The sequence below is a fragment of the Bufo bufo genome, chromosome 1 (assembly GCF_905171765.1).
Source record: "Bufo bufo chromosome 1, aBufBuf1.1, whole genome shotgun sequence".
NCBI classification, from domain to species: Eukaryota; Metazoa; Chordata; class Amphibia; order Anura; family Bufonidae; genus Bufo; species Bufo bufo.
Window position 1 is genome coordinate 33,945,581 of NC_053389.1, and position 19,408 is coordinate 33,964,988.

The following is a 19,408-nucleotide window of genomic DNA, read 5'->3' on the forward strand; positions in this document are numbered from 1 at the left end:
GGTGTATCAAGATAAGATATTACACCTTAAGTCTTGACCCTATATATGTTATCCCATATGGGAGGCTGAAATATGGATACGGTATCATTATCTGCAGTATCGTGATGGAACTTGGTATATATCAATATTAGTGTACTGCTCGAAAGCCTTGCTCTATTATGTTTTACTGTTTTCTTTGGGTTCCTGATATGTTCAATTATGGGGTTTTGTACATCGTAGAGAAGTGAAAAACACAACGAAACAAGACATGCCAATGCAAAATCTGCTCCTGTTTATTATCACAGTGATATTTTATTGGTAGTATGGATATATCAGGACAAGCTCACTAACATCCATGGTAATTATGATTTACGACAGGATTCTCCGCTAGTTGTTGTTCAATGCTATTCATTTTCATTTACAGTAGTGTGGTGAGTGAAGGATTAAAGGATATTGTCTGCTGTGGTACTTGGAGATATCTTCATTGAAGGATATTTTAGGTCTAGGACTGAAAAAATGGAAATAGAAAATAAACACCAAAGCTGCCATCAAGAATGATCTCATTGTCCAAAACTGTGCAAGTTTCCTGAATATTAATATCCTGATTAGATATCTGGTATAGCTGTGCAGTTAAAGGTCTGTAATACTGGTAACCTATCCTAAAAGAGGTGGGAACGCCGACACTAGGTGGGCAGGCTTACGGAAACTGCAGAGCAGGCTGACGTTCTGCTGTGTCCACAACTCAACTCCCACTCAAGTGAATAGGAGCTACTGTACATAAACAGAGTAGCAGAACGAGCCACACTTCTTTTGCAAATCTTGCTGTGCTATGCTGTTTGCGTAGCTCCCATTCACTGCAGGAAATTGATGAAAACAGGAAGTTCTGCATGTAAACATTCTGCCAGGATGCAGTAGTACTTTGAACAGGGGAAGTAAAGCGCTGAGATGCAACAGCAAGAGTGCAGGCCTGCTCGGCAGTTTATGTAAGCCCGGCCACCTACAGTCAGGGCTTAGACTCATCTGGCCATAGAAAAACTGAATTGGGACAACCCCCTTAAGATAAGTCATCAATATCAGATCAGTGGTGGTCCAATTCAAAGCAGTCTCACTGATCAGTGAGTGATGTGCCCGCTGGGTTCTCCAGTATCATGAAGTTTTACAGGACTTGCTCCGCCTAACATGGAGAGGAGAGGTATAGGGCACTACTGCAGAGACAACAGTGTGGCAAATGGAGCAAGCCCTGGGAAACATTACAAAACAAAGCATGCTGGGATTGTTTTCTAGGACAGAGTGATGCTGAGAACAGGGGAAGGAAAGTGCTGACATAAAAAACATGTATATATGGGAGAAAATATGCAGTGTTTGGGGAACTCAGGGCAGAATAAAAAAAATTTGTTAATGAGACTGGAGAACCCCTTTAAATTGGATTATTTAAGTGGGATCAACAGTGCATTGCCACTACCCAGTGTACAGTATGTGCTGCTCCAGGACACAGCAGTATACTAAAACAGCTGATTACCATGTCTGCCAGGCGTTTAACCCCACCACTGTGATATTAGTGACATATCTATAGGATAGATGATCAATGTTACAGTCCCCAAAAAACAATTTAAAGCAAATGTGAATATCTGCTGTATTGTTTTCTTAATTTTCTCCATGTTCAGACAAGGACCTCACTACAACCAATCATCAGTTGTTATTAGACTATCGAAGGGATTGTCCTCTCAGGTCGTCTAATTTCCCTTTACTCCAATAAAGCTTATAGATATCAAATAGGGGGTAATCTGATTCCTAAATGCACAATTTGTTCTCCCCCTTTTATCAGTGTTAGAAATAGCAGCAGGGATGGGGAGGAGTGAAGAGGGGGGAAGCAGCTATATATATAGAGGAAAGCAAAAACAAAAAAGTTTACAGGGGGAAGGCAGCAGAGTCCAGGACATACTTATCGAGCATGTATTACTGGAAGAATCACCCCAAATAAGAAAAGCATGAAACCAGGAGAGAGTTGTAAACTGAATTTCTGGGGGGAGAAACTGAATAAAGGAATTAAAGGCTACATACACTTTTGGGGGCAATGTTTTATAATTGCATTTTACTTGTTTTGGGTTAAAAATCATTTTTTCAAATAGTCTTTATTAAAATCATTCAAGCATTCTGTCACAAAGGTTTAACTGTTTTTATTGCTGTGTGACTCATACTTTTTACTTTCACTTTATGGCGATCATCTAATAAATCTTATCTCTAAATTACTAAAAGGTCATAAACACTTATATAAGCCACATTTTTATCGGCAATATAAGAATCGAGGTATAATGAGTGTTTATAGGGTCCGAGATAAGGAGCCGTCAGATGAGCTGCCTGACGGAACAGAGTGAACATTCAGATCCTGCTATTAGAGAAATGCAAGGCTACACATGGGTCAAATGTTTAATAAAGACTAGAGTTGAGCGGATACCTGGATGTTCGGGTTCGGCAGGTTCGGCCGAACTTGAAAAAAAAGTTTGGGTTTGGGACCCGAATTTGACCCCAACTTGAACCCGAACCCCATTGAAGTCAATTGGGACCCAAACTTTTGCCCACTAAAATGGCTCTAAAATAGCCCTGGAAAGAGCTAGAGGGCTGCAAAAGGCAGCAAAATGTGCTTAAGAGCATGGCAAATGCTCTGCAAACAAATGTGGATAGGGAAATTAATAAAAAAAAACATAAAAGACCTTAAAAAAATACAAATTAGGAATGATGTAGGAGGAAGAGGTTGAGGAAGCGGTGAATGGATGGATGTGGCCGTGTAGGCTCACGTGGCGGTCTAGGTGGAAGCGGCAGCGAAGGAGGAAAAGGTAGCCAACACAGATGTGTGTTATTTTGCATTTTTACATTGGGGTATCCCCCAAAATATTGGGACATATAAAAATAAAAAAAGGAATAAGTGCACTTGAGTGCAAGGATGGATAGTTGAGGCTGTTAGAACTGTCTATTCTGCACAAGGTACAGACAAGTCTTGGGGGATCCAGGCCTGGTTAATTTTAATAAACGTGAGCTTGTCCACGTTGGCTGAGGACAGGCGGCTGCGTCTGTCTGTAATGACGCCTTCTGCCGTGCTAAATACATGTTCAGAGAGTACACTGGCTGCAGTGCAGGCAAGCACCTCCAAGGCATACAGGGCAAGCTCTGGCCATGTCGACAATTTGGAGACCCAGAAGTTGAATGGGGCAGAACCATCAGTCAATACGTGTAGGTGTGTGCACAGGTACTGTTCCACCATGTTGTTCAAATGCTGCCTCCTGCTAACACGCTCCATATCAGCAGTTGGGGCCGGTTGTTGCGGCGAGGTGACAAAGCTTTTCCACATGTCGGCCATGCTAACCCTGCCTTCTGAGGTGCTGGCGCTGACATAGCTGCGTTGGCGACCTCTTCCTCCTCCCCTGCCTTCGCCTTGTGCTTCCACTTGTCCCCCGGCGTCAGTCGGGAATGCTTTCAGGAGCGCGTCTACCAGCGTGCACCTGTAGTCGCGCATCTTCCGATCATGCTCCAGTGGGGGAATTAAGGATGGCACATTGTCTTTGTAACGGGGATCCAGCAGGGTGGCCACCCAGTAGTCAGCACACGTTAAAATGTGGGCAACTCTGCTGTCGTTGCGCAGGCACTGCAGCATGTAGTCGCTCATGTGTGCCAGGCTGCCCAGAGGTAAGGATAAGCTGTCCTTTGTGGGAGGTGTATCATGTGCGTTCCTCCGTTTCCCCCCAGCCACGCACCAGTGATGGGCCCGAGCTGCGTTGGGTGCCACCTCGCTGTGAACATGCTTCATCCCCATCCTCCTCCTCCTCGTCCTCCAGTAGTGGGCCCTGGCTGGCCAAATTTGTACCTGGCCTCTGCTGTTGCAAAAAACCTCCCTCTGAGCCACTTCTAAAAGACTGGCCTGAAAGTGTTAGAGATGACCCCTCTTCCTCCTCCTCGTCCTGGGCCACATCCTCTTCCATCATCGCCCTAAGTGTTTTCCCAAGGAGACATAGAAGTGGTATTGTAACGCTGATAACGGCGTCATCGCCACTGGCCATGTTGGTGGAGTACTCGAAACAGCACAACAGGGCACACAGGTCTCGCATGGAGGCCCAGTCATTGGTGGTGAAGTGGTGCTGTTCCGCAGTGCGACTCACCCGTGCATACTGCAGCTGAAACTCCACTATGGCCTGTTGCTGCTCGCACAGTCTCTCCAGCATGTGCAAGGTGGAGTTCCACCTGGTGGGCATGTCGCATATGAGGCGGTGAGCGGGAAGGCCGAAGTTACGCTGTAGAGCAGACAGCCGAGCAGCAGCAGGATGAGAACGCCAGAAGCGCGCACAGATGGCCCACACTTTATGCAGCAGCTCTGACATGTCGGGGTAGTTGTGAATGAATTTCTGCACCACCAAATTCAGCACATGCGCCAGGCAAGGGATGTGCGTCAAACCGGCTAGTCCCAGAGCTGCAACGAGATTTCGCCCATTATCACACACCACCAGGCCAGGCTTGAGGCTCACCGGCACTTGTCGGTCTGTTGTTCTATACCCCGCCACAACTCCTGCGCGGTGTGGGGCCTGTCCCCCAAAGACATCAGTTTCAGAACGGCCTGCTGACGTTTACCCCTGGCTGTGCTGAAGTTGGTGGTGAAGGTCTGTTGCTGACCGGTGAGGAGGTGGTAGAAGAAGAGGAGGAAGCCGAGTAGGAAGAGGAGGCAACAGGAGGCAAAGAGTGATACTCTGCGATCCTTGGCGGCGGAAGGACGTGCGCCAAACAGCTCTCCGCCTGGGGCCCAGCCGCCACTACATTTACCCAGTGTGCAGTTACGGAGATATAGCGTCCCTGGCCGTGCTTACTGGTCCACGTATATGTGGTTAGGTGGACCTTGCCGCAGATGGCGTTGCGCAGTGCACACTTGATTTTATCCGATACTTGGTTGTGCAGGGAGGACACGGCTCTCCTGGAGGAGTAGTGGCGGCTGGGAACGACGTACTGTGGGACAGCAAGCGACATGAGCTGTTTGAAGCTGTCCGTCTCCACCAGCCTGAATGACAGCATTTCAAAGGCCAGCAGTTTAGAAATGCTGGCATTCAGGGCCAGGGATCAAGGGTGGCTAGGTGGGAATTTACACTTTCTATCAAAGGTTTGTGAGATGGAGAGCTGAACGCTTCCGTGTGACATGGTGGAGATACTTGGTGACGGAGGTGGTGTTGTTGGTGGCACATCCTCTGTTTGCTGGGCGGCAGGTGCCAACGTTCCTCCAGAGGCGGAGGAAGAGGCCGAGGCAGAAGCAGAATAGGGAGCAGGAGGGGCCCTTTCTTGGTTTTGAAGGTGCTTACTCAACTGCAGCCCGTGTCTCGCATGTAGATGCCTGGTCATACAGGTTGTGCTAAGGTTCAGAACGTTAATGCCTTGCTTCAGGCTCTGATGGCACAACTTGCAAACCACTTGGGTCTTGTCGTCAGCACATTGTGTAAAGAAGTGCCATGCCAGGGAACTCCTTGAAGCTGCCTCTAGTGTGCTCGGTCCCTGGTGACGGTGGCTAGTAGCAGGCAAACTGTTTTGGCGACGGCTGCTCTGCTTTTGCAACCTGCTCCCGCTTTTGCTACACTGTTGGCTTGGTCTCACCACTGCCTCTTCCTCCGAACTCTGTAAGTCAGTGGCATGAACTTCATTCCATGTGGGGTCTAGGACCTCATCGTCCCCTGCATCGTCTTCAACCCAGTCTTCCTCCCTGACCTCCTTTTCGGTCTGCACACTGAAGAAAGACGCAGCAGTTGGCACCTGTGTTTCGTCATCATCAGAGACGTGCTGAGGTGGTATTCCCATGTCCTCATCAGGAAACATTGGGAAGGGCTAGGTGGATGCCCTTCTTAAACCCTGCCAGCAGAGTCTTCAAACAGCATAAGAGACTGCTGCATGACTTCAGGCTCAGACAGGTTCCCCGATATGCACGAGGGTGATGTGACAGACTGATGGGCATGGGTTTCAGGTGCCACCTGTGCGCTTTCTGCAGAAGACTGTGTGGGAGATAATGTGAACCTGCTGGATCCACTGTCGGCCACTCAATCGACTAGCGCCTGTACTTGCTCAGGCCTTACCATCCTTAGAACGGCATTAGGCCCGACCAAACATCGCTGTAGATTCTGGCGGCTACTGGGACCTGAGGTAGTAGGTTCAGTAGGACGTGTATCTGTGGCAGAACGGCCACGCCCTCTCTCTGCACCAGAGGCTCCACCAACACCACCACAACGACCATGACCGCGTCCCTTATTAGATGTTTGCCTCATAGTTAGCGTTCACCGAGCAAAGTAAAAAGTGGTTAAGTATGTTAAAAATAATTTACCGCCAATAAAAACCCTGTTGTAGGGTATTGCACTCAAATTATTTTTTCAAAATTCTATATGACAGCGGTATTTGTGGCCTAAATTTCACAGTAATTTATGCACGTCTAATCCCAGATGTGCAGTATATCAGAGGGTTTTTTCACCCCAGTAAGCAAAAAGCCGTATTTCTGGCCTAAATGTGACACTCACTTATGCACGTCTAATCCCAGATGTGCAGTATATCAGAGGGTTTTTTCACCCCAGTAAGCAAAAAGACGTATTTCTGGCCTAAATGTGACACTCACTTATGCATATCTAATCCCAGATGTGCAGTATATCACAGGGTTTTTATAACCCCAGTAAGCAAAAAGCCGTATTTCTGGCCTAAATATGACACTGACTTATGCACGTCTAATCCCAGATGTGCAGTATATCAGAGGGTTTTTTCACCCCAGTAAGCAAAAAGCTGTATTTCTGGCCTAAATGTGACACTCACTTATGCACGTGTAATCCCAGATGTGCACTATATGAAACAGAGGGGTTTGTTTCACCCAGTATGCCCCAGTATGCCAAAGCTGTATTTCTGGCCTAAATGTGACACTCACTTATGCACCTATAATCCTAGATGTGCACTATATGAAACAGATGTTTTTTTTCACCCCAGTATGCCCCAGTATGAGAAAGCCGTATTTCTGGTCTAAATTTCACAGTCACTTATGCAGCGATAATCCTAGATGTGCACTATATGAAAAAAAGTTTTTTTTTTAACCCTAGTGTTTTAAAAGCAGTATTTCTGGACTTGCAGACATGCAGATATCCTGTGCTGGTGCACTATCGTTGCATAAAATGGCTGCCGATTATGTATTGATATTGACTAACTGAAGGAAAAAAAGTTTGTTTTCAGCAGTAGTTGGCTCAGGGCAGGCTTAAGACAATTGTGCACTGCACCCACAAAACACATTTGCTGTAGATCGCTGAGTAAAGAACCAGTTCTTCATAAGATTTCTCCCTGATCTCTCCCTCACAGCAGCTGCAGCCTCTCCCTACACTAATCCGAGCAGAGTGACGGGCGGCGCTACGTGACTCCAGCTTAAATAGGCTGGGTCACATGCTGCAGTTGGCCAATCACAGCCGTGCCAATAGTAGGCCTTTTGGGGCAAGTAGTATGACGCTTGTTGATTGGCTGCTTTGCAGCCTTTCAAAAAGCGCCATAAAAATCGCCGAACACCGAACTTGAACTTTTACGTAAATGTTCGGGTTTGGGTCCGGGTGCCGAAAAACCTAAAGTTTGGTACGAACCCGAACTTTACAGTTCGGGTTCGCTCAACTCTAATAAAGACGAAATGATTTTTTTTTTATTTCAAAGCAATAATAATGCAGAAGTGGCCACAAAGGTGTACATAGCCTTTAGGATTGCAGACTGCAAAATTTTACTCAAGGTAACTACAATACTAACACATGTAAATGTATTTATTTTCCCATAACAAAGACAACTATAGCTTTTCAGCCTGACTAGATAAGTGTTGCAAACAATAGCTAGTGCTTTGGTATGCTTGACACCCATTGGCTGTAATACTACATCTCTCCAGAGGCCACAGACCTCCCAAGATACCAGCTAATCTCTTAGAGGTAAAGATGCTGGGTCTGCATAGATTTCTGGTTGGAATAATTATGTGAAGAAGTCCAGTACCATTCAACCATAATAGCTATAGCCATATGCTAATAAAACTTTAATCTTCACTGCCCTTCGGTACTTACTTAAGAATTAAGTAAAGGACAATCTTTTTTTTTGATGCAACGTCCATCATGGAGTACCAAATCTGGGTTCTTGCATATGCAGCCTTGAACACATTCCTTCGAGCATTTCTTTTCAGGGAAGCAGTATGATTTGCATGGGGCACATTCATGCCACTTGGTGCCTTTAGGACAAGATGGAACTATAATAATAATAATAGTGGAGAAAATATTGTTATAAAGTAATCATTGCAGAGCTAAATTAGACTAAAAGAAATGTGAGGTTTTGGAAAGCATCAAGCACTGGAAATCGATGACATCTACAGTTGTCATCTCTGGCTGTATGTCTAATTCTTCTTCTTTTTTTTCAGGGTGGCAATTTTTGAATTGTAGCATAGTAATAAAAAAGTACAGTAGTAGTTAAAACAATAGAACAATAAAAAAATATCAATGAAAAAAATAATAAAAATTATAGCAAATACTGATAATATTCCACTAATAAGGCTGAGTTCAGATCAGAATTCAGCTTTTCTGTTCTCCTGCTCTGTTATAGGAGCATAAGAACAGAAAGGACGGATTTGGCACATAACTGAGCCGAACGGAGCCTACGGACCCCATAGACTATAATGGGGTCCTGCATGCAGGACTTTTGTCTCTGCTTTAAAAATCTTCCGCTTTGAGGAAACCAAACGGACCCCATTATAGTCTATGGGGTCCATAGGCTCTGTTTGGCTCAGTTATGTGCCGAATCTGTCCTTTACGTTCTCCTGCTCCTATAACGAGCAGGAGAACGGAAAGGCTGAACGTGATGATAAAAATGACTCACTGAAAAGGAAGGTCTGTGGACAACTTAGTTTATAGAAACATGTCCCAAAATGCATCAGATAGTCTTCCCTACACACGCATCCCGTCCTACACATCTTGATACATTTTTGTCCATGAACCGGGCAGTAATCGTTACAATTCGAGCAGGGTTTCCACTGCATGTTGACTGGACACTTTCTACCTAAATAAAAAAAAAAAAAAAAAAACGGAAAGAGACTCATTGTAGATTCAAAGCCTCATAAAGTTTCTTCAGGAAGTAAAGAGATAATGACATTTCTTACCCTCCTGTGGGATGTACGGGCACTCAGATCGTGGAATGCAGACGCCATTATGGAGTACATACCCGGGTTCTTTACACATGCACCCTTTCTTACAGCCAGATCCAGAATTACATTTCTTTCCTGCAATAGGACATTTTGACCAGCAGCCTGAACATACAGTTACTTCGGCATCAGGAGGACATCTCAGGATGGGATCTGTGTTGATTGATGATAAACAGTAAATTTATAAACATTAAGATTGCTACTGAGGAGGGGAACAGGTCCACGAAACGCATCTAGCGCCATAGCCAGTCGTATTTGATGCACAAGATGGCAAAAGCAACAAGTGACTCATAATACCAAGCAAAAGAAAACTAAAATTGAGCACTGAAGACAGAGCGCTGTACATCCTAACAAATCCCATACAGTATCAAGTGGTGAGGTGGTATGTGCGGGACACCCAGAGCTAAGAAGAAGCTGGGAGACTGCTCAGTAACAAGTGACTGCACAAGCAAGGGTGCGATGAGCAATAAAAATGTGTCCAGCGATTGGAATCATTGTGCAATACATTACTAGTGACTGTTTCAGAACAATTTAATAATAGGCTTATACAGTATATATACTGCTGGGAGACAAGATTGGCATATATATATATATATATATATATATATATATATATATATATACTGCCCACTTTGGGTAAATGACATCTAATGATTAAGAAATATCCATTGAAGGATTCTGCTTGCAAGGATTTTTTATTTTATTTTCAACTAAAATGAAAGCATATACGCCATTATAAAGATACCATTAACAAGCAAAAAATGGACATATATACATACTGCCACATACATATATTGGTTTGAAACAACAATGTAATCATAATGAGGAGTTATTATTGTTACATCTGTGTCTGGTACGCAAATATTTGCCTCCCAAGTGATTAATTGTATTTGCTGAAGTATAAACTAGCTCAAAGGGCAACTACATTGTCTGCTTTTTTATCATATACAGGTACAGTACAGACCAAAAGTTTGGACACACCTTCTCATTCAAAGAGTTTTCTTTATTTTCATGACTATGAAGGCATCAAAACTATGAATTAACACATGTGGAATTATATGCATAACAAACAAGTGTGAAACAACAGAAAATATGTCGTATTCTAGGTTCTTCAAAGTAGCCACCTTTTGCTTTGATTACTGCTTTGCACACTCTTGGCATTCTCTTGATGAGCTTCAAGAGGTAGTCCCCTGAAATGGTCTTCCAACAGTCTTGAAGGAGTTACCAGAGATGCTTATCACTTGTTGGCCCTTTTGCCTTCACTCTGCGGTCCAGCTCACCCCAAACCATCTCGATTGGGTTCAGGTCCGGTGACTGTGGAGGCCAGGTCATCTGGCGCAGCACCCCATCACTCTCCTTCATGGTCAAATAGCCCTTACTTTCAAAGTTTTCCCAATTTTTCGGCTGACTGACTGACCTTCATTTCTTAAAGTAATGATGGCCACTCGTTTTTCTTTACTTAGCTGCTTTTTTCTTGCCATAATACAAATTCTAACAGTCTATTCAGTAGGACTATCAGCTGTGTATCCACCTGACTTCTCCTCAACGCAACGTATGGTCCCAACCCCATTTGTAAGGCAAGAAATCCCACTTGTTAAACTTGACAAGGCACACCTGTGAAGTGAAAACCATTTCAGGGGACTACCTCTTGAAGCTCATCAAGAGAATGCCAAGAGTGTGCAAAGCAGTAATCAAAGCAAAAGGTGGCTACTTTGAAGAACCTAGAATATGACATATTTTCAGTTGTTTCACACTTGTTTGTTAATGTATATAATTCCACATGTGTTAATTCATAGTTTTGATGCCTTCATAGTCATGAAAATAAAGAAAAACTCTTTGAATGAGAAGGTGTGTCCAAACTTTTGGTCTGTACTGTATATCTGATTGTGCTATATTAGTTTTTATAAAATATTTTAAACAGCCCACCTAGGCCTTGAGAGGTAATTAGATATATTCCTCCATAGCTTCTTTTAGCTCTTGGGCATTGAGAACATATTCTCACCACTCAGATTTTTAGATTATTCATAGTTCAAGGGGTTAGAAACAGTACTTTTATAATTAAATAGGATGGGATGTGTTTTGATTGATAGTGATGAGCGGCAGGGGCAATATTCGAATTTGCGATATTTCGCGAATATTTGGGCGAATATTCGTAATAAATTTGGGAATTCGAGAATTTGCGATTATTTTCTTGATTGCGAAGATCGGCAATGTAATATTTGCGTAATGCGAGCTCAATACAGGCATGGGTCACTTTTGCTACATTTTCCAAGCAATTAGAAGTTTCCTGAGACTGGAGAAAATGGTTGGCACGGCAGAACATTACAATAGCTTTATATACAGATAGAGTGCTCCAATATATTCGTAAATGCGCAAATCAACAATTAATGATGCACATATTTTTTTTCGCAATACGTGCAACTTCACATTTTATCAGGTCTAAGTAGATATTACTGATTGATGCACTAAGTATTGTTGTGACATCACAGCACTATGTCTGTAGCATGTATGTATGGACAACAGAACCTATCCGCTACACTATATCAGGATATAACCTGCACTGACTATCTCCCACTAACTATCTGTATTATATATAAGCTAACTAACTAACTAGCTAATGTAATGAGTTTGGCACACCAAAGCACGGAGCACAGCAATGACACTGCTGTCTCTCTCATAAATGCAAAAAAACTGTAGAAAATGGCTGCTGGGGAGGTTCTTATATAATAAGGGGGAGGCAACTTTCCTATTGGTTGCTAGGGAGGTTGCTAATCTCAGACAAAGACATTGCAGCCTTCTCATTGGCCCATAAGCAAGAATCAGGGAGGGTTCAAGTAAAAAAAAATCTAGAATATTCGCAAATACAAATATATAGCAGTTTGTTCTAAATATTCGCAAATTCTCGATGAAGCAATATTCGTGATTAAAATTCACGATTCGAATATTTGCGCCTATTGATTGAGGAGAAACAGTAAATTTTGAGGCTATTTTTGCCTCCAAAACTAAACTTTTACTGTTCCAATGCATTTAAACTATACTGACAGTGGTATCAATAAGACTCCAAGAATGAAGCAATGATATGAATGAAAGTGTGTGACTCTACATGGATAAAGCAATGGGAATGTCTGACTCTGAATGTAGCAAAAACAAACAAAAAAATGCTAGAGTATATTGTATAGCTGTATAGTATAGTATACTGGGTGGATGAAACAATGGGGCAAGTGCCCCTCGCTAGAATTAAAAATGATTATGGGACTTTTAAAAAAAAAATGTTTTTGATGTCTAATTGTAATTTTACATGGATTAATGTTACGAGCAGTTATCGAGAAGCAACTGCTCATTTCCAACAATTCCCTGCTTGTCAGAGGAGGTGAGAGCTGCATTTGCAAGGAGCAATGTTACAACCAGTTATCGAGAAGGAACGACTTGTTCCCAATAACTCCCTGCTCGTCAGAGGAGGTGAGAGCTGATTTACCTGGAGCAATCACCTCCTCTGTATGGAGACAAGAGATAGAGAATCACTGTTCCTCGGCAGCAGATGCCTCTTTACTCAGGGAGACATGCTGCACAGAAACAATGATTTCTGTTGCCAATGATCTGGCCGAAAGACACGATCACCTGATGAATGAGCATTTGCACCTTTTATACAGGCCAATTATCTTCAATGCTCATTCCAGGTAATTTCCCCGAATATAAATCGATGTAAATAGATCATCTGCGGGGCAGTAAGCAGGAGGAACGCAGCTACACCAGCAGCAGCTTTAAATTTAGCCACACAGAATACATCAATTTTTTTGGACAATAAGACCTACAACCTGAGAAATCAGATGACTTTGCTCCATCTAGAAATTGGAAGTGTCAGAAGAATATGGATCTCCAGAACTATTTACAATGTGTTATTTTCACATATATTTAATGTGTCAAACTTTGAGTCAGACTCATTGTCGTGGGGAGACGTCCATTAATAAACACTTTAGTCATATTTACAGAAATTGGAATTTCGTGAATTAGTCTTAGTCAAAAGCCCATTTGGGGAAGGTGTGCTGAATTTATTATGAAGCCAAAGCGTCTTAACAAATTTAATCCAGATTTATGACGTAAATTATGATTTGTTTCAATGAATGGCAGAAAATCCCCAATGAATCACACATTTCGTTGAAATACATGCAACTTTTATACGGCAGAAAATTGGCATGGAGCTAGGATACATTTCCCATATTGTGTTGAGTCTTACATGAAAGAGATTTGGGATGGACACTGGGGAGACCTGCAAAAAAAAAAAAAAACATTGTATATACATTGTTACATTCCCAAGAAGAAAAGTAGATTGATACATAGACAAGTGATGGATAGATGGATGGATAGATAGATAGATAGATAGATAGATAGATAGATAGATAGATAGATAGATAGATAGATAGATAGATAGGAGATAGCATGCATGTGGAACCTGCACTCCCTGAATTTTATGGTGGCCGTTATGGCACATACCAGGTAGCATTTAGTGTTAGGTTCCTGTCTTACAGAAATCGCCTTGACGTGTGCCAGACAGGCCCAAATAATTTTGTACAAAATGTATTTGCCAAGAATCTCAAATATACAAAATAAGCATAGCATTAGTACCAGAATGTTTGCTATTACTATGGCATTATTGTACTTTATTTGGTTTACAGAGTGCTGTTTCATTGTGTTTTTTTCTTTGTGTTTCTAGCCATTGGGATGTGCTGACTATCCCTCTTTTTCTTTGCAGTTTATACTGGAGCTGTGGCTGACTCCATTTAGTCTTGCACCCCTGACCGGCCTGTTTGCCCCATAGGCTGATTTTAATTAGTGTAAGTATAAAGCTGTAGTCTGCTCTCCCTGCTCTCCCTGCACTCACTGGAAGCCTTTTGGCACCAGGAGAGGTATAGAGTGGGCTCAGCATGCATGTTGGTACCTGCATCCTCTGAATTTAATGGAGGCCATTTTGGCACCAAAAATGATAAAAAGCAGAGTGGACCCAGCATGCATGTGGAACCTGCACTCCTTGAATTTTATGGTGGTCATTATGGCACATAACAGGTACCATTTAGTCCCGTCTTACAGAGATCACCTTGACGTGTGGCAGACGGGTCCAAATAATTTTGTACAAAATGTATTTGCCAAGAATCTCAAATTTACTAAATAAGCATAGCATTAGCACCAGAATATTTTCTATTACTATGGCATAATTGTACTTTATTTGGTTTGCAGAGCGAGTTTTTTTCTTAGATAGATAAATAGATAGGATATAGATAGATAGATAGATAGATAGATAGATAGATAGATAGATAGATAATAGATATATAGATAATAGATAGATAGATATATAGGAGATAGATAGATAGGATATAGATAGATAGATAGATAGATAGATAGATATATAAATTGATAGATATATAATAGATATATAGATAGATAGATTATGCGGCATGAAATCTATAACATATTTTACTCTTACCAAAAACAATAAGCCAACCCAAAATTTTCCATTTCATCATTACTGCTTTCTACAAAATATAACAATATATAATAGTTAGAGGTTTATTCCGGTTCCATGATATTAATGACTTTTCAGGTAAACAATGAAGAGAACACAGTTGTCAGACTAGAGCTGTAGCCCCTTTAAACATCTAATTGTGGAGGCACCAAGAGTCAGACCTTCACCGATCTGAAATTCATGACCTATCCTTAAGAAAAGTCATCAATGAACATTTAATGTTCAGTAAATATTATTATGGAGGTAGAATAGTCCCGCTAAGAAGGAATGTGACTTACCTTGGTAATTTTCTAAGTAACTCTGAGGCTCGTAACATCTTGTTGGGAGCTTATCCATGAGAACTTGTTACTGATTGCAGGTTAATTTGCCTCCTGTTACATTCTGCATTGTGTGTGAGATCGATTGTATCCACCGTGCACCTGTTCACAATGAGACATTTAACAAGTCATTTATTCCATAACCTTAAAAGGGTTGTCCAAGATAATTAAAAATCTGCAATAGCCTAAAATAAAAGTAAAAAAAAATCATCTTAGACTTCAGGCCCTTATGAAAAACGGTTTCCAGAGGACCTATTTAAGGCTTTTTCAGGCCTGGTCATTAAAGGGTAAAATTTCAATATCAAATGAGTATCTGTTTAGTTGCCCCAGTTGTGACTTTAGGCATACAGTCTTTGGGTCATTTTTGATGTTTCAGAACCACGGAGGAGATTTACTTTCTCAAGTTGGAAGATGAGGAACACTATTAAAGTGACCCTGTAATTGTCCATATAAATTCCACATAGTCCATGACACCCCTTGCTCTGCTGAAGTTGCCTACAGCTCCACCACAGGACAAATGAAGTATTACACCATTCTCATTTTGATCAATGACTTGTCCATGTAATGCGTGAACATGATAGGTTCTCCAGAGATGAAACCACCCATGGTGAATAGAAGGAGGTTCTAAATAGGAGAACTTAACCCCGTTCTGGTAACTTAGAGATCTGTAATAGAGTATTTGGATATTTATATTAGACATCTTTAAAAGGAAATCTGTCACGTTAAACATGGTGTCTGAGCTGCAGGAAGCTGGTTGTAGAGCAGAAGGAGCTTAACAGATTGAGATATAGTTGTGTCAGAAAAGATTCAGTAAAACTTGTAATTTATACACTTACTGTATATTCCTGATCATCCAAGACCTTAAAGGGAACCTGTCATCAACTTGATTCTGACCTCACTGAGGGCAGCATGAAATAGTGACAGAAATGCTGATTTCAGCGGTGTGTCACTCATCAGCTAAAAGTAAGTGGTTGCCGAGAACCAGCATCATAATCATTGCAGCCCAGGCCTGGAGAAGAGTCAAATCTACTTAAGAAGAGTCATAGTTATTCATCATCTCCTGCTCTCCTGCCCATCTGCTGATGATTGGCAGTTCTCTCCTAGAGAGAAAGAGAGAAAACTTGGTAGAAGACTGTCAGCCATCAGCAGGTGGGCAGGAGAGCAGGAATTCATGAATAACCAGGACTCTTCTCAGGTGGCCGTGACTTTTTTCCAGGCCCAGTCTGCCATGATTGTGATGTTGGTTCTCGACAACCACTTACTTTTAACTTATAAATGACAGACCCCTGAAATCAACTCGCCTGTCTCTACTTTATAATGCCGTTAGCATGGGCAGCACAACGTTGATGACAGGTTCCCTTTAAAGTCAATGAGGTGGTCCTATTAGTGACTGAAAGACGTTCATCTATGACTGTGCATACACAGATAGCTGTCAATCACTGAGAGGACCAACTCCTGGACTTCAAAGTATAGAATAAGCAGGAATAAAAATAAGCAAAATACAACATATACTGAATCTTTCCCAATAAAACGATGTATTAATCTACTCAGCTCCTACTGCTCTGTAGGATCCTGCTGACAGAATTTACCTGGTGACAGGTTCCCTTTAAGAAAAAAGTAAAGGTTTCAGAAGAGATCATCTTGCCAATTATTTTGTGCGCATTTGGCAGATGATCTGAAAGCCAGTAGTGGCCGAGGCAATTTATCTTTTCCATAATAGTGACAATTGTTTAAGAAGCCAAGAGCAATATCACTACTTTGTTCTCCAGTTTAATCATCCGGCTGTGTCCCTTATCGTATACTAAGGTAAACAGGCAACAGCAGAGAAAAAGTATGTGTCCCTTTACATAAAATATAATATCAGATGAAGGTAAAGAAGCAATCCGACAAGACTATGGGGGTCATTTATCAAACATTAGGCGTATCTCTTGCAGATTGCAGCCGCAATCTGAAACTTCTCCTCACTCACGCCAGGTCTAAAAAAGTGAGCAAGGTGTGGACAGGGAAGGGTGTTAGGAGTAGAAAATGGCCTAAATGTAAGACAGCTAGGAAGCTGCGCCTCTTCATAACTCTGGCAGATCCACCACCAGGTATAGGGCTTAATAACTGTAAAACGCCAGTCTTAATAACTGTATCCCTATGTAACCATACCAACAATATTCTAGCAGTGTTTTTGTTTCATCCAAGCTTAGCTGTGTCCATATATTTTGGGCCCTTTAATTATGGGTACTTGGCCAAGTCATCTCCAGTCTAAAAATGAATGAATATCCTAAAATTTGGTTGGTCCTGTAAAGGGAAGTCAGGTGGGTGTATGTATATATATATATATATATATATATATATATATAAAAATAACAAAAGAATGAGGCAGCACTCCAGACGTCAGGTGAAAAAGATAGTGGATCCTTTATTCCCCTCTGCAACGTTTCAACCGCTCAATGCGGTCTTTATCAAGCATAGTTACCAGTGTCATACAGGGGTATATATACCCAGAGTGCATAGTGGCAATACAAGTGAAAATTATTCAATTACATCAGTAAAATACATAAAAACAACTTAAAAATAGCAAAAAATGTCACAATAGTAGAAGCGACATAACAGTGATACCATACAACTTGTGCATGTGATGTGAATCAATATTGTACATCGTCATATCAATGCCGTAGCAGAAATATTATAAATAGGGCTCATTGTGCCAGTGATACACCACATGTGCAAACGTCTACTATTGTGAAATTTTTTGCTATTTTTAAGTTGTTTTTATGTATTTTACTGATGTAATTGAATAATTTTCACTTGTATTGCCACTGTGCACTCTGGGTATATATACCCCTGTATGACACTGGTAACTATGCTTGATAAAGACCGCATTGAGCGGTTGAAACGTTGCAGAGGGGAATAAAGGATCCACTATCTTTTTCACCTGACGTCTGGAGTGCTGCCTCATTCTTTTGTTATTTATATCTACGGTTAGCCGTCTGAGCCTGCGGCTTTGAGGATTTTTTTTGTCTTGTGCTGCTGGAGCTCTTTTTGGTGTTTTTATATATATATATATATATATATATATATATATATATATGTGTATCTGCCCCTTCATTGATATATATGTATATCTGTATATATATATTGGCCAATAGGGACATATATTCCCAGTATGGCCACATATATTGGCCCTGTATGGCCAGTGGGGACATATGTATGTCCCCTGTATGTAATATATGCCCCAGGTATATATGTGAGCATGTAAACAATATATTAGGGTGGCTCACCTCTAAATTCTGTGGAAATATGCTCTAATCAAAATATTCACCCTAATCCAATAACTAAAATAACAGTGCGAAGTTGACAGGCACTCAATCAAATAGAACCACTGGAATTATATAACTAATTTTGATTTATTCCGATAAAATAACGTATACAAACATGCCCCAAAAATAATGAGGTCAAAAAGGAATTAAACCCAAAATGGAGGATGTGCAAAACAAGATATGCAATTAAAATAAATATACAATTAAAATAACAATAATATAACATCAAGGTGATGACATCTAATAGATCATTGTGTGAAGTAAATAAAATATCAATATTGGTAAATGGTCCAGTAGGAGATGCAGTATTTAGGATAATTGTATTAAAATCTTGGAATTCTGCCAGTATATTTTGGTAGTCAGCCATTCCCTAATAAAGATTAGTGATGAGCGGCAGGGGTCATTTTCGAATTTGTGATATTTCGTGAATATTTTGTTGAATATTCGTCGAATATTCGCAAATTCGAATATTTGTTATATTCTATGATTTTTTTTACTCGAAAAATCAGCAAGGTAATGATTGTGTAATATGCGAATTTTCGTAATGCAAATTTTTCAACTTACAACTATTAGACAAAGAAGATTATAGCACTGTATTAGCTAAATTGCTCTATATTCTTTTTTTACTTTTTGAATATTTGCTATATTGCTATAACTTTGTTTTTTCGAATATTCGCTATATTGCTATATATTCTTGTTTTAGAATATTACGAATATTCGAAAAAACAAAGTTATAGCAATATAGCGAATATTCGAGAAAAAACCCGAATATAGAGCAATTTAATATAGTGCTATAATCTTTTTTTTTAATAGTTGAATTTTTTTCCAATCTGAACTTCAGATGAGAAAAAAATTACCGGTACAACAATTAGACAAAGAAGATTATAGCACTATATTAGCTAAATTGCTCTATATTCATTTTTTTTTTCAAATATTCGCTATATTGCTATATATTCTTGTTTTAGAATATTACGAATATTCTAAAAAACAAAGGTTTAGCAATATAGCGAATATTAAAAAAAAAACGAATATAGAGCAATTTAGCTAATATAGTGCTATAATCTTCTTTGTCTAATAGTTGTAA

General features: G+C 40.9%; 1 protein-coding gene across 1 annotated transcript; it reads right to left on the reverse strand.

The window, feature by feature from the left end:
* Positions 1 to 250: 250 nt before the first annotated feature.
* On the reverse strand, positions 251 to 15,112 carry LOC120986811 (serine protease inhibitor swm-1-like). Its single transcript, XM_040415516.1, has 7 exons — positions 14,978 to 15,112; positions 14,661 to 14,709; positions 13,416 to 13,448; positions 9,140 to 9,334; positions 8,860 to 9,039; positions 8,058 to 8,236; positions 251 to 487 (listed from the first exon to the last, which is right to left on the reverse strand). Exons 2-6 carry the CDS (start codon positions 14,698 to 14,700, stop codon positions 8,058 to 8,060), a joined length of 627 nt encoding a protein of 208 aa, XP_040271450.1. The 5' UTR covers positions 14,701 to 14,709; positions 14,978 to 15,112; the 3' UTR covers positions 251 to 487.
* Between the last annotated feature and the right edge of the window lie 4,296 nt (positions 15,113 to 19,408).

What these genes read in the sequence shown, in the direction of transcription:
- LOC120986811 (XM_040415516.1), bottom strand. Translation starts at nt 14,700, where the DNA reads ATGATGAAATGGAAAATTTTGGGTTGGCTTATTGTTTTTG. An exon ending in CCATCCCAAATCTCTTTCAT is followed by an intron (nt 9,335 to 13,415) that starts GTAAGACTCAAC and finishes CAATCAACACAG; the next exon opens with ATCCCATCCTGAGATGTCCT. An exon ending in CCCGTACATCCCACAGGAGG is followed by an intron (nt 9,040 to 9,139) that starts GTAAGAAATGTC and finishes TTTTTTATTTAG; the next exon opens with GTAGAAAGTGTCCAGTCAAC.